General features: G+C 39.6%; 1 protein-coding gene across 1 annotated transcript; it reads right to left on the bottom strand.

The window, feature by feature from the left end:
- Positions 1 to 241: 241 nt before the first annotated feature.
- On the bottom strand, positions 242 to 15,262 carry LOC124255949. Its single transcript, XM_046689905.1, has 3 exons — positions 15,136 to 15,262; positions 3,814 to 4,099; positions 242 to 1,920 (listed from the first exon to the last, which is right to left on the bottom strand). The coding sequence occupies exons 1-3, from the start codon at positions 15,199 to 15,201 to the stop codon at positions 1,097 to 1,099; spliced, it is 1,176 nt and encodes a 391-aa protein (XP_046545861.1). The 5' UTR covers positions 15,202 to 15,262; the 3' UTR covers positions 242 to 1,096.
- Between the last annotated feature and the right edge of the window lie 618 nt (positions 15,263 to 15,880).

Below are 15,880 nucleotides of genomic sequence, written 5' to 3'. Positions count from 1 at the left end.
TTCAGTTCACGACCAATCAACTAGTTCACGACCAATCAACAAGTCAACTAGTTCACGACCAGCCAACTACGTACACGACCAATCAACTAGTTCACGACCAATCAACAAGTTCACGACCAGCCAACTAGTTCACGACCAGCCAACTAGTTCACGACCAATCAACAAGTTCACGACCAGCCAACACGTTCACGACCAGCCAACTAGTTCACGACCAACCAACAAGTTCACGACCAGCCAACTAGTTCACGACCAGCCAACAAGTTCACGACCAGCCAACTAGTTCACGACCAGCCAACTAGTTCACGACCAATCAACTAGTTCACGACCAATCAACTAATTTGCGACCAATCAACTAATTCTTCGCGCGCCAATCATAGGTTGAATTCCGGGTTCACTAGGTCACCAGAAACCTGTTTTTGTCTCCAAAACGATGTAATGAATCGAGTGGTCAGAATTTTTTAATCGAGAATATTGCACTGGTTCGGTTATTTAAAGGCAGTCGTCATTGTTGACACATTTCGGCGGCCTCAAACAAACACACTGAGGTGGAATATGAAGGAAATTGTGATTTACGTTTTGAAACTTTTACACCGCACCTGGATGTTTAACAGAAGGAACATTAACACCATGAATAAACTTAAACCACCGAGTAAATACATAAACGCGGTGGGCCCAATATGTGTAAACATTAATCCTCCTAAAAACGGAAAGGCTAGGTTCCCTGAAGACACTGAAATCCACGACAGAGCAACTAGTTGTGGCGACATTCCGACATAGTCAGCAGCCCACGCTAACCCTGCACCCTCGTAGGGGCAGGAAAACACTCCCAGCAGAACAGTGCTCATCCACAACATGGACTCATAATATGGCGCCAGGGATATGAGTAGAACTGACGACACCACTATACCTACAAAATTACCGATGATGATTTTAGCATGTCCCAACAGTGGTGTCAATGCTGTGCTGATGATTCGTCCGAGTAGAGTGGAGATCCAGAACACAGATGTCATGTACACCATTGTAGACTTCGGGAGGTGCAAGCTACCCTCAACACCGAAAGCTGTCAGGTAAGTTCCAAATACTATTGTCAGTGCAGTTAGGGGAGATAAGATAGACACAATACGGTGTAAAATATCACAAGCTGAAAGTTTCCTCTGGGGGGTGCCTCCATTTGTTGATATCCCTGCCTCTGGCTCTCTGTTATAGGTGCAGAGGCCCAACTTGAGTCCCTCCTCCACCAAAAGTAGAAGAAGGCGAATGAACTTGGCAACAAAACAAGCCCCATGACAACATAAGCAGTACGTACATTGGTGTCACTTTCTGTACAGGACTCTGTTCCATTGTCCACAACTCCGTAATTGCTTCGACATTCATCTAACGCACTTAGTAACGGGCAACACACCGATTTAATATACTGCACATCTTCTTCTGTAGTGTTGTAGAGTTGATGCTCGAGGAGCAAGTCACAAGCCGTTTGCCATTTGCAATAATCTCTGTCATCAGCTTCATGTGTCAGGTTCGATTTGCAGTTGTCATTTGAACTATTGGTCGCTGATATCAGGGCGATGCATGGGCATGTATGATCTACCCTTTCATGGTCAACAACATAATGTCCTTGTGTTTGTTGGTGACCTTCGGCTTCAAAATGTCGAGTGACGTTCACACACACCTTCTCAACCAGAGCCAGATCTTCCATTGAGCATGAACCCTGAAGAGAAGCTACACCCGTGAGCGTGAAATCGTGTAGAGCGGGTGAAAATCTTTTTCCGGTCACGTTTGCTCCTTCTGATGAATCTCCATGACATAAGAAAGGTTCCACTATCAGAGGAGTGACGATGGCGCCCAGGGAACTGCCGACTAGGATGAACTGGAACGCTGTGCCCTTGTCCTTCCACAACTCACTGCACACATCTATCAGAACTGTGGAAAATAATAGTTTTATTGAATATATCATTAACAAGGCAAATATCACTAAAAATGACAAGCTCATTCATACCTGCATACTATGCTACCCCGATCTGCTAAGTTTTTCTGTCTGTTTGGGGTGTGGTGTAGTTTTGTGTGTTGTGCTTTGATAACACCGTCATAAGGAATCGTAATTTCCTCTCATGTGTAAGTTCAAGGATTGGCCATACTGGACTATTCATTTTAAGAGTAGAGAAGTGGAGACTGACTAACGCAGTTCTAGGTATGCTTCCTGCATGCTTGATAAAATGTCAATTTTACAGATCATTCTAGGTTTAAAATGACAAATATATCCTTTCAAATGCTTGTTTTTGTTGATATTATTACTCATTGAAGAGGAAACATGTCTCGCCTATCACATGTGACATGTAATCAAGTAAAGGTAATTGAAAACTCAGCATTTATGTTTTATTGTATTTTGCAAATGAACGGACTCAGATACGTTACAATCACATATTGACTGATTAAAGCGTTGACCTCTTGACGTTTTAAATTCTTTGTATGTTTCATGTTTTAAATTCATTCTGTTAATCACATCAAAACGTCTGAAATTCCCCATCACAATTAAACACACAGATGATTTCATCATGTATCATTAATTTTTTAGCAAAAACAACATATCATCACAAATACGTGTAAGTCTAAAGCATGTGTGCTGCTTCATTACTGGTGATCGTATGGTTAGACCGAGTTCTGAATCTTCGGATGCAGGCATGTATGGCAGCTCTGTAACATGATCTGCTGGTTCATGCATGGTGACGGCAACTGCAAATGGTCTACACCTTTATCACTGACTCGGGAACTATCAGTAGGAAATAGACTAATGGTTGGAATAGACTTTTATTGTCATCGGCACTTGCAAATTAATAATTCCAACTGGTGTGGAAATTCCGGGTTAGAATGGGTTCCCAGCAACATATGCTGGTCGACATCAGGAATCGATGGCATTTTCCAACTGTTCGTTTAGCACAGAAGCTAAAAAATCAATGAATTAGGTATTGTTTTGTTATTCTACACGTGTGAAAATTTAATGTATTTACGTAAAAACCAGTAACCTTGAAGCGGCACTGTTATGTTGTCAATATTAATATGTGGGACTAAGAATATTTACATAAACCGTCGTACACTGTACCCGTCTGCATCATCAACCATGACAAACAAATTCTATCTATTTGTCTTAATAGTATATGCATACTCATTTGCCTACTAATGATATGTAAAATGTATTCAATGCCCGGAGAGTGTGTGTGTTTTAACTCACAATAAATAATTATTCATTTATGCAAAAGTGTGTCAGCTTAGTGCATTAGTGAGCCAGTGACTTTGCGTGTTGCTTTTAACGACGTTTTGGATAATATTATCACTGTGGGTCTGCTTATTATGGGGGAAAACGAACACAGCCGTGGTGCTGACAAAACAAGAAACATACCCGATCACAAGATTCTGTTTTCAAGGGGTCAAGAAACAGCTACTGTGCTATTTTCAATATAAAACCATTTTGCAATAGTGAATAAAGAGGAATCCAATTAGATTTGGTTCCATCTTAACTTGTCAAAAGCTGTCGCAGAGCACATTGTTCTCGGAACTGGGATAAGAAACATTGGGTGGAGGAGGTATAGCCCGTGTGACTAAGCTGGTTCCCGGCCCCCTTTACGCGCGCCACCCTGCGTATATTGAGGTATGCGAGACGGGGCCCAGCTCATCGTGTGACATGCTCGAACTCCTGGCGTAACAAAGACACACAGCTCCACGAAACGACATCTGACACGGAGTCACTGATGCATGATATAATTTATTATATAGTCATATAAGAGGCGCAAATATGTAGTTAATAATATTAGTACTTACAACAGGAAGGTATTGCGGAAATGAATCCCACCAATGCAAACATCATATCTACGTAGATTAAACTTGGTACAACTGGTATAAGGGTAAACACCACCGACGATAGCAATAGAGCAATGCCCATCTGAAGACGTTTGTGACCATATTTAGAGAGTGCCAAGGCGAGGAACATCCCCGATGTCTCCCCAATCCCGCTGCTGAGTGGTATGGTTGAGAGGGTTTCCAGGTCCTGTTTCAGGATCAGCTGCAGATCCAGTAGCGTGGGCCCCAGGATGGAGTAGTTGATGCCCTGAGGGAGACAAATATAGCATGACAGAAGGAATACTTTACAGGGGTTTATAGCTGTATCCCAATTTACCCCTCACACAATGGAGGACTTTGACCATGATACCTCTTAACAGGTAACCTTGACCAACACTATCTACACATCCAAATAATCTTGACTAGCTTGCATTGAATTGTAACAATTAGAAGCAGACAAATCCCAACTTCAGTGTTCATTCTATTCCACGCCCTTGCGCCATTCGCTCACTAATATTTAACATGGCGCACTGTGCAGGTACGGGTGGGTCGTGTCGGCGCATACATTAATGTAAATCTGTATATCATCACGAGTTTGTTTTCGCTTGGCAACTCAAGCAAAACTCAAGTACGTCTTTGGATTCTGGACTGAGAGGTTAAAAAAGGAAGTGAACTCATACTGGTACGTAGATGTGTATAGCTAAAAAGTCACAACAATTTGACATGACCCACAATATTTCTAAATGACCCACAAAACTGAGGGCTGGTGGACCATGGGCTCACTTTTTAGAAATGCTTGAATGAACACTGCACTGCAACCCTTTCCTGGATGTCGGAACAATGTGCCACTAGAAACAATTCATGGATTCATTTACCGAGTCAACTGTACCTTCTTGTGTTGATCTCTGATCCCTAATGTAGTATAATCCAGTTCAGTACTCCTCCATATACGCCTCTAACTAAACCAACATACCCTTCCGGTATTATAGCACCCTTTAAAGTTACATAAGCACAAGCTTGAGACAGGATGACCAATGTCTGTAGCCACATTTATAACAAAGGTAAATATATTTCGGTTAACTGACATTACATGACACATGAATACATGACACGTTTTTATGGATAACAACTTTTTTTGCATACGGCGTTTCAGAACTAAGCCTTGCCACTTCATCAGGTGAATGCTGAGTCAGTGCACAACATGAATATATATAGATAAAACATGTTTGCACAACGCAAGGTGGGAGAATGTACTAAGAAAACACTGTAATTACGAAGACAATTAGATTGGATTAGTGTACAATGATATTCATTTTGTTACTTATAAGAAGAAGGCGGCAGCTGATTTTTTTTACACACCCGTGGGTGAGAAACCCATGTGAGAAAACTGGTATCACACATATGTGTGAGATCGATTTCTAATCCCGTGATTGGCTACTCCATGGTGATGACCTAGGGTCAGGTTATGACGGACTACATTCCTGATTAAAATTCATTGATACGTTACTCGTGCTTCAATCGAACAGAAACCTGTTACTCGTGCAAAAAATGACCCTGTACACCTACCTGTTATTTTCGCGATTGCAACATAAACAGGTATTTATACAATGAGTCACAAGTAAAATAAATATAACACGAATCTATTTATTTTCCAATTCCTTTTATTAAAACTTTTGATTTCTAGTCATGAATTCAAAATGGCTTGAACAATCAGTGATACCTGTGTAAACAATTATGTGAAAATCACCGATTGAGATAAAGCCTTGGATTCCCTTCGAATATTCAAAATGTACAACATTGGTACTTTACTGGAGAGATGCGACAAGTGTCATGTGTCGTCTTGCAAAAGTACCTGACACGATAACGTCAGTGCCTGTCCATTGTGAGATCGATTTGCCTCGTCGTTTCTTTGATGAATTGATGAAGATGACATTTTTCATTGATAAACATGATGAAGACCCACTTCCAGCTCCGAGCTACTATGTGATTCCAATGTTATCAAATTCACTCATGACAATCAGAACCAAAACACACTCGTTGAGACAATGTACAACATGGAACGTTTGCAAGGGTTCATGAGTGCAAATGGCGGCACACGTCCTTTCTATTCAATCGAACATGTACAGGAACGGTTTATCTACACATAAGTCATTGCTTAAGATATTCATTCGACGCATGATAATGCAAAGTTCATGTCTTCATAACATACAGGATGTAATCAACTCACATTTCATACTGACAACTCCGTAAATTCCGTTACATTCCAAGTGGCAGTTTCTGGCTCGGGAAAACGAGAAGGCTATGGCGAAGAAGAGTAGTCCCCATTGATAGTGAACGTAACCTCAGCAATGTCATATGCAAGCACAGGGGTTACACCTAATGACACACACTCAATAGTTTTGGCTCCGGTCGATGGGAGAACATTGAACGTAAACTGGTACACAAGTACAGATCCTCAATGGCAATATGCAGAAATATCCACTGAACAATCTTCCGATGACGACAACCACCAAACGATGACGATGACGTAAGACGCTCAGATATTTTTGGCTTGCAAGAATTAAAATTGTCCACATTTACATGGTAACATCATCGCTTTAGAGTGTTTAAATAATTTTCTGTGATCTTATCTACTTTGCATTATCACTATTGCCTTCATGACGCGAAGATGTCGCAGAAACTTTATTATGGAGGGTTACCTTGGGGATGAGTAGTGATTAGGAAGCCAAGTGACGTCACTCATTCATAAACGTTGTGTTGTGTATTATTGCGCAGCTACGATGAGAAAATATGAAATTTCAATCTATTCGACCATACAATGGTGCGATTTTATGGTGTGTAAGAAACAGATTACTGTACTCGTGTCTGTCAGATATCATTTATCTTACAACTCGTTGTTTCAAAACGTATTTAACTCGCTTTCGCTCGTTAAATACGTTTTGAAACAACTCGCTTTCGCTCGTTAAATACGTTTTAAAAACCTCGTTGTAAGATATCTTGTAATGATATCTGACAGACACTCGTTGAGTAATCTCTATGTCACTTCTGAGTAGAACAAATATTAAACAGTTTGGAAGAAAGTTAAAGGTCATAACAAAAAGTCAAGTAGTATTGGCAATTGTAATTTTGATGATCATTTTAAGAATTAAGTCTTGTGTGAGGCTGCCCAGTAATATTCATGAAAACTTTTTCATGTCGTCCATTGGTGTCAGGCAAGGAGAAAATCTGTCGGCAATTTTGTTTTCATTTCTAGTATTTATTGATGATATCGTAGAAGAACATTCTTCTATAGATGACTTGGGAGTTGTTATTTCTCATGTGCGTTTACTTCTGTTGTTATTTGCGGATGATATGGTGCTCTTCAGCAATAGTATTAAAGGTTTATAAGACGGTTTGGATATGATGTTTACCTACTGCACGAAATGGGGCTTGACCATAAATACTGATGAAACAAAGGTTGTTATTTTTCGTAAAGGAGGTAGACAAGGCAAGGCTGAAAAGTGGTCCTATAATGGTTCACCTCTTGAGATAGTCAATAGTTTTAAATACTGTATCTTGGTTTAGTATTTTCAACAAGTGGCAGTTTTCACGAGCTCAGAAAATCTTATCAGAACAAGATTTGAAGGCATTTGGTTCATTGTACAATATATTCAATGGTAATGAATACATTACTCCAGATATTCAGTATCAGCTATAAAAATCAGTTGTTTCTCCTATTCTCTCACATGGTTGTGAAGTTTGGGGCTTTATCGAAGCTAATGCTATTGAAAGGGTACACTTGAAATTTATGAAACATACACTATATGTCAAAATGTCAACTCACTCAGCTTTCTTACATGGAGAATTGGGTACATTTCCTTTGAAAGTTATTCGTCTTGTCAGGATTATCAAATATCGGCTTAAGATATTGAGAAGTAAACCAGGTAGATATATTGTTTTGATATACAATTCATAATTGAATAGTTCAAATGAAAACCCTGATTTTGAAAATTGGGCAAGTTTATTGAGATACGCTTTTCAGGTTCGGTTTTGGTTATATTTGGGTTGCCTAGTATGATGGTGAAAGTAGCAATTTTGTGTGAGAATTTACACAAAGAGCTAAGCATATTTATTCTCAAATGTGAAAACATCAATTATAAACTCTGAGTGTATCCCCATATTAAGGAAACTCTGTGTATCGAGAAATGCTTAACTAATATTGAGTACAGAATTGCATTTACACGTTTCCGTTTCAGTTCACATATGCTTATGATTGCAAAACGAAGATGGAGTGTGCCTAAAAGCCCACTTGCTGATAGATTATGTCCCTTTTGTACTAACGAAATAGAAGATGAGTACCACGTACAAAATATCGAGAAATATGTAAACAACATTTAAGTAATATTTTATTGGAAAATATAAGTATGTTTAAGTTTATCAAATTGTGAAAATGTGAAAACAGTTTTGAAGTATTTAAAGCTGCGAAGTGTATTTATCACATCTGAAATGAAAGAAACAAAGTTGAATTTTTGTGAATCGTTTACACATATCCTCACTCTTGGGCAACAATAATAATAATATGATTGTGTATATGCGTACCTCGCCATGTGCATCGGTAAATAATCAGTTGATCTAAACTGTATTGGTCTTTGACCTAATAAAAATCTTGTCTAGATATTGTCACACAATCACATTTCATAAAATAGTACATAGAAAATGACTGTCAGTTGTGTTCATGTAGTTTGTCGGTCACACATATTGTCAGTCATATCAATCACGCATATTTTCATATATATAAGTCACAAAGCTTATATGTTATCTCAGGCATACAATCAACAAAGCCTCAACCGGAAATTGAACGCCATACTCTTAGACAGTCATAATAAAATTTATGCATTTAATATTAACCCATGTTTTTCTCTCTTGTCGCCTACTGACCAGGCCGCATTTATGCTAGGTAATGTTAAATTAATAAAACCCTTAGCTGCATTGGTTACTAAAATGTTTAATAGACGTAAACACACTTTGTAGTCCTGTAATTAAATATACCACACTTCACTGTTGCTTACAAAGCTGTGATATTTTATTCACTACTGACTGTTTTATGTATAATGTAGTCTTTTGCGTCTGGTAGGCCATATGGCCGGATGTTATATTTTATTGATTGTTTTATAGTGTCTATGTATGTTATATTTATAACATGTGACACACAAATACAAATATTTTCTTCTTCATCATAGGTCCTGGGTCCACTTGCACAAAGCGATCTTAGCACAACGGTGATCGTCCCATACATCACCGTAGGTATACGATAGTCGTAACGCTGAGATTACTTTGGGCAAGTGGATCCTGGTGATGCTCGAACCCGTGGGGTCAGTAGCAGGGTTGGTTACACAAGGTACTGACACTCGCTAACTGTGACAGCTGTGTCTACCAACTGATTTGCTTCATGGGGTTCTCATTTTTGTATATGGATCGGAAACGGTACACAACACATTCATTTAATACTGACCCTGTTTAGAAACACGCCCACATATACGATCCCACACATTATATACAAGCTGTAAAAGTAACTGTGCATAACATAAAATTGCATAAAATAAAAGTTGTTTGAAAAGTTATAAAAATAACCCTAAATAAACTTGTAGCAAAGCACTTTGCATGAAATTTGAAGTCATGTATCGCGCGCGGGATGTGCACTTTGTGCATTGTGCACAATGAACTTACTCACTTTTTGCATGCTTTTTGCCACCTGAAGTTTATACAACTGATATTGAAAATTAAAGAATGGTTGAATGATGAATGAGACTGGAATGAATTGGCCAGACATTTCTGTGTCCATTGAAACACGATGTCATCATTATGGAGACGTTTCCAACGTAATGGAACCACGAGAGATTTGCCTCGGACCGACCGTGACGTCACGTCAGCAAGACAACCACATTCGGCTGACCCATCTAAGGAATCGATTCCAGACAGCCAATTTGATTGCTCGGACCATATCTGGCTTACGTCCATTTGGTTCCAGGGCTGTTCGGAACGGACTGAGGGAGCACAACATACGGTCCCGACGCCCTGCAATACGTCCATTTTTTCTCCAACGTGACCGACAGGTACAGGACAGGAGACACGATTGGAAAGGTGATTTGTTCACCGACGAGTCGAGATTTCACCTGGACACCTCAGATGACAGGACAAGGGTGTACAGACGGCGAGGTGAACGGTATACTGACGCGTGCGTTGTTCAACCTCGACTGTTTGTTGGAGAAAGCGTTATGGTATGGGGAGACATCACATCTCATGGTCGGACACGACTTGTCATTGCCAATGGTAATCTGATAGATCTGATAGGTTTGCGATATAGGGATGAGATCACTGGGCCTCATTTGCAGCCGTTCATTCAAGGACTTCACGCTTCAGAAAGATAATGCTCGTGTTGTGACTGGCTACCCGAGACGACAGAACATTCCGGTACTGCCATGACCAGTTTCTTCGATCTGTGCCCTATCGAGCACGACAGAACATTCCGGTACTGCCCTGACCAATTTCTTCGATCTGTGCCCTATCGAACACGACAGAACATTCCGCACTACAAAAATGACTTGGTTTCCTGGAACCTGGAAACCATCCGTATAGTGGGTAATTGGAGAATCCAGTTGGTTGCCATTCACTGAAACTGAGTAACTGATTTTCCAATTAGATTCCATTTTGGATTCTTTGATTTTTAATTTCTGTAAATGGAAACCAACAAGAAACTAAGGTTATAGGTTTCTTGTTGGTTTCCATTCCTGGAATTTGCAATTGAAGTTTCATTAAATGGAAACCAACATAGAACCAGAATATGTAGTTTCATGTTGGTTTCCTGTGCACTGTTTTGAACTAAGTAACTTCAAATTTGCAAGTATTTTGGCATGTAGTTCACCATCCTGGCATCCAGTTGGTATCCATTCATTGAAACTGGGTAACCTAGTTTCCTAAAAGAATCCACAATGGATACTGTAAACTTATAGTTCCGGTATGGAAACCAACAAGAAACTATGGTCATGTGTCTACTGTTGGTCTCCATTTCTGAAACTTAGTTTCGAAGATTAACTACTTTCATATCATATTACATTATCAGTAATTGCGAAGAATAATTATGAGGTCTTAAAATTCAAACTGAATATGCCTGGGGAAGGAATAGCAGAATTATCTTTTTTGTTTTTACTATAAAATATAGTTTCTGAATATTTGTTTTACAAAAAGTTCCTTGCAACGGTTGATTGCTACAGTTTTACACTTGCGGACAATCTCAGCAGATTCTCAGCACGGTTTATGTAAATATAGTTTCTTATGGAAGCATGTTATTATTTTATCTTTCTCACAAATGTTAATATGATTTCAGGACATGGATGGTGACATTGATCACACCCCTCTTCTGCCAAAACCCAACCAAAAGAGGAAGTGGAAGGCTGCAGCTGATACTCGGGTGCGCAGAAGTCTCGAAGTTGACCAAGTTCAAGTGCAGGTAATGTTTTGAATGTTCATTCTCATTTCATCTTTGCTAATTATTGTATTTTATTATTAGCTTTTATCTCAACAAAACAATGTGAACAGTGTTGAAGTAGTGCCCCTTTGTGTTGCACTTATCAGGATAAGCTAAGAAATTCTAATTCACACATGTTCACAGAATGACAGCACAGATAAGGAGCTGGGATCTGCACCAACAAGACTTACAACATGCTGTCCAAGTTCACCCAAAGGCCCATCAACACTCCATATCGGGCAGTCAAGGTATGTTATCTTTAGCATTGACTTGCATATAAAGTATTGTTTGTCTAAAAGATGTGTTAAAATGGATTCTGGAACTCTTGTTTGTTGTTTTTTGCTTGACTCTAATTCTATATCTGTATGTTCAGGAATTGGCTGCTTCAGTAGATGTCTCGGAACTGCGGACTTTGTGACAGAACTGCTGTTTTGTATATATATTTATTGTCGTGTGTTTTATGAATTGAATCTTAATGAAATATTAATATTATGAAAGTTGTTGATTTTTTTCCTAATCCTTGATTGAAGTAACCAGCTCACGATATCTAACCAAACCATACACACACAAAGAACACAAACTCTACAGGTCATAAATCTACATACCTCAAAGTGAATCTCAGGTCATAAATCTAGGCGCACCTGTGTGTAATTCATTAGGTATGTTGCATACACCACATCACATTTATTGGTGAACTGTCAGAACAACTATGTGACGATAATAAATACACAAGAGTTGAGCAATTACTGACAAAGTGAACCTAAGGTCATAAATCTAGACACATCTGTGTGTAATTCATTAGGTATGTTACATATACCACATCACATTTATGGGTGAACTGTCACAGCATAAATGTGAGGATAATAAATACACAAGAATACACAGTTATGCCGGTAATGATATATAGCAGATGTCTAATGATATCGCTCTTGCTTGACCCAGTGTTTTCCTGCAAGCTGTTGAATCGGTCATAGCGCACTCCTAAGCAGATTCGAGACTGGTTCCTCCTCTTCCCTTCTTCCTGTATTCTTCGGGTTTTTATGATTCTGTCGTACGTCTTCGACGACCCATAGCCGGAGCGAAAGTAAATCCAGTTCGCCGGGTGCCAGGCTTTGTTTATAAACAGGGAGTCAGGTGGCGCTGCTCTATTGTTTATAAACTGGGAGTTACCCACGCTAGGTGGCGCTGATCTTTCACTCTTGGGGAAAGAGTTAACATTTCTCAAATTGGAAAACCAACTAATATGGATTCATCTACATTGATGAGTTTAAGAAAACATCCCATACTCACTGCTATTTATGCCCTTATTGCTTTTAATTATTTATGCATTTTGAAAATTCAGTTTTTATTAATGTGAACATTCCAAATATCATTTGTTTATCATCAAATTGTTGAATGTAAATAAACCTATCATGACTTTGTGTTCTATTCTGTTATTTGTCATCCTGACGGTTTTACCATTGTGCAATTGTAATAAAATACCTGATTTGGTATGTGTGTTGCATGAAACACAACCTCTTTTCTGGAGGAGCGGGTAAGGGGCCGGCACAACAGATTCAGTTGGAAACCAGGTTATAAGCTGGGAACAAGGTTGGAAACAACAATAAACTAAGCACCAGCAGGAGCCTCCATGGATGAGTGGGTAAAGTCCCGACATGGATACTATCCAGATACTGGTGCAAAATGTAGTTTCAGTTTTAATGGTTATAACTTGGAAACTAGGTTGAAACCTACATCAAACTAAAACATGGAAACCAGGTTGAAACCTACAACAAACTAAAACATGGAAACCAGGTTGAAACCGACAATAAACGAAAACATGGAAACCAGGTTGAAACCTACAACAAATTAAAACATGGAAACCAGGTTAAAACCTACAATAAACGATAACATCGAAACCAGGTTGAAACCTACAATAAACTAAAACATGGAAACCAGGTTGAAACCTACAATAAACGGAAATACGGAAACCAGGTTGAAACCTACAATAAACGAAATACGGAAACCAGATTGAAACCTACAATAAACGAAAACATGGAAACCAGCTGGATCCTGCTTGGAGGAGTGGGTAATGAATCGCACTGGAAACCAACCGGAAATGGTGCAAAATTCAGTTTCAGCTGCAGTTTTCATGGAAACCACAATAAAACTATAGGAAACTACATGGAAACCAACTGGAAATGGTGGTTTCCATGTCGTCTTCTCAGTTTCAGTGTTCCGGAAACCAACTTATTTTTACCAGCTTCTTCGATGTGTGCCCTATCGAGCGCGACAGAACATTTCGGTACTACCCTGACCAGTTTCTTCGATCTGTGCCCTATCGAGCACGCTTGGGATGAAATAGAGAGACGTTTAAGTCAAGCCCAGAATCAGCCATTGACATTAGCTGAATTGTGACAATCGTTGGTTCAGACATGGAACAACATTCCCCAAGCTTTCTTCAATCGCCTAGTGTTGTCGTTGTCAAGCATGCATCAACGCCAATGGTGGAGACGCACGATGCTGAATTTGTGAACTGACATTTGACACCACATCTCTTCAAGGATGTGTCACGATGCCTAGTCTCAAATCATACAAATTTTGATATTATCCTGTCAACAGTTACACAGTGATAAAGCACCACAAATTGCATTAAGAAAAAAAATGGCATAACATCAACTAACTTTATTCTAGTAGGCTACATTCCGTCCGCCTGTTATCTATGCTTCCTACCCTATATTAGTGTGTTACTATGTCCATTATTCAATGAAAATGAAAATGAAACTTGGTTGTAATAGGTTTCTCCGTGACCAGAGTGATTATCATATAAGGGCGAATAGCCCATATAAAGCGTCTGTGCTGAAGAGCACCAAGTTTTGACTGTCTTTAGAAATAGATTCCGTTTGGTGTAAAGGACAAAATAGCTGAGAAAATCATATGAACGGACCAATAAAAATATGATGGCGAAAGGAATCCGCAAAAAGTGTAAGCATGTCCTGCCCTACCGATAACACCCAATGTCTGTTGTTATGGTTCGTGAACACGACTTACAGCATCCGGACTGTGAAGCAATTTACTGTTTATTTTACTGATTGGTTACAGCTACTTACCGTCCGGTTCCGGAAACCGAATTTCCAGATTATCGAATAGGCATAGATTGGTAACAAGCTAAAATCGTCCGGGAGCCGAGACATCCGGATTATCGGAGTCCGGACTAACGGGGCTTCACTGTATTTACAAGTTGGCGTCAAACAGTAGTACTAGTGTCAAGCGACGGAGGCCTGCAGACTCGGCCTATGGATACATTACAAGCATGAGAGATAGTCATGTGATGTTAAGAACATGTGCCCACTAAAGGTCAAGCTTGGTGACTAGGGTTTCATCTTCGGCAATGTGACACACTGCAATGTGACCAGTCAACAGTCATCTTCAGAAAATTGGACACTTATGGTGCTTACCAATAAATGTGCAGACAATGCTAAAATGTAGGTTTGAAACATATAAATGAGATACAGTATTATACTGCCATATTCCGTCATATGTGTCCGTAAAGTCTACATGACTCATATCACCGACAATATGGCATATAAAGTCTGCATGACTGGTATTACCGAAAACATGCCATATTAGCTCTGTGTGACTGATATCACCAACAATATGCCATATAAAGTCTGCATGAGTTATATCACGGACAATATGAAGACTGATATTTCCTGTAATATACCCGGTACGTGACTATCACAGATGGACGTATAACACTGGTATGTAACCAGATGCTGGTGTGAGTGACTGTTCGGTAAATCATATCCATGCATACTTACCACAACAGAAAAGGCCCAAGTCATCCAAATCGTTTCACAAATTTTCGAGAAGACGGTGGCAGACATCTTCTACCAGAGCTGTGTAAGTTTGTGTAGCATTATCCAGCTAGGATGCTCAAGCATTCAAGCCTACGTGAGTCTGCATTATTTGAAAACTGTAAGACCCATTCAACATCCGGGCATCTGAGCTGAAGGCGACATCTGGGAATGATAGATTCAAATTGATAATGAACTGAAAACAATTTACGGATATTGTTATTTTCCTGTCAGTACTAAAATGCAACAGATTGGTTCAGTTTGGTATGCATTTAATGCGTGTTTGGAATCAAAGCTTATCAGTACTAAGGTGATACAACCCAAGGGTTACATCACCTCCTTAAACAACATGGACACCCACGCGGACACGCGTTTGTCAGTTTTGCGTCATAGTTACTACAGCACGTGTTGCCTGCTTCCGATGTATACACACAAAATATCGTATTGCAATATATCCTGAGTTTGATTTGATATATTTGCGAATACTATATACGGCGTTACTGCGGGCAGCGTTCCTGGGCGTGTAGAGGGGGCAAGGGCCCTGAGCTGATGATTAGCCTTACCAGCCTGACTGTGCCAGGATCACCCGAACCAGCTGCATACAATTTTTAATCTGTAAAACCTAACACGAGGGGCGTCCCCTAGAAAAGTATACAAATGCGGCTGTTTTATGTTTTATTTTTCTACATATTATCTGTCAACCTCAAGC

The sequence above is a fragment of the Haliotis rubra genome, unplaced genomic scaffold (assembly GCF_003918875.1).
Source record: "Haliotis rubra isolate DU_JTF1 unplaced genomic scaffold, ASM391887v1 Scf613, whole genome shotgun sequence".
In the NCBI taxonomy this organism is placed as follows: domain Eukaryota; kingdom Metazoa; phylum Mollusca; class Gastropoda; order Lepetellida; family Haliotidae; genus Haliotis; species Haliotis rubra.
This window is presented reverse-complemented; position numbering and strand designations above follow the sequence as displayed.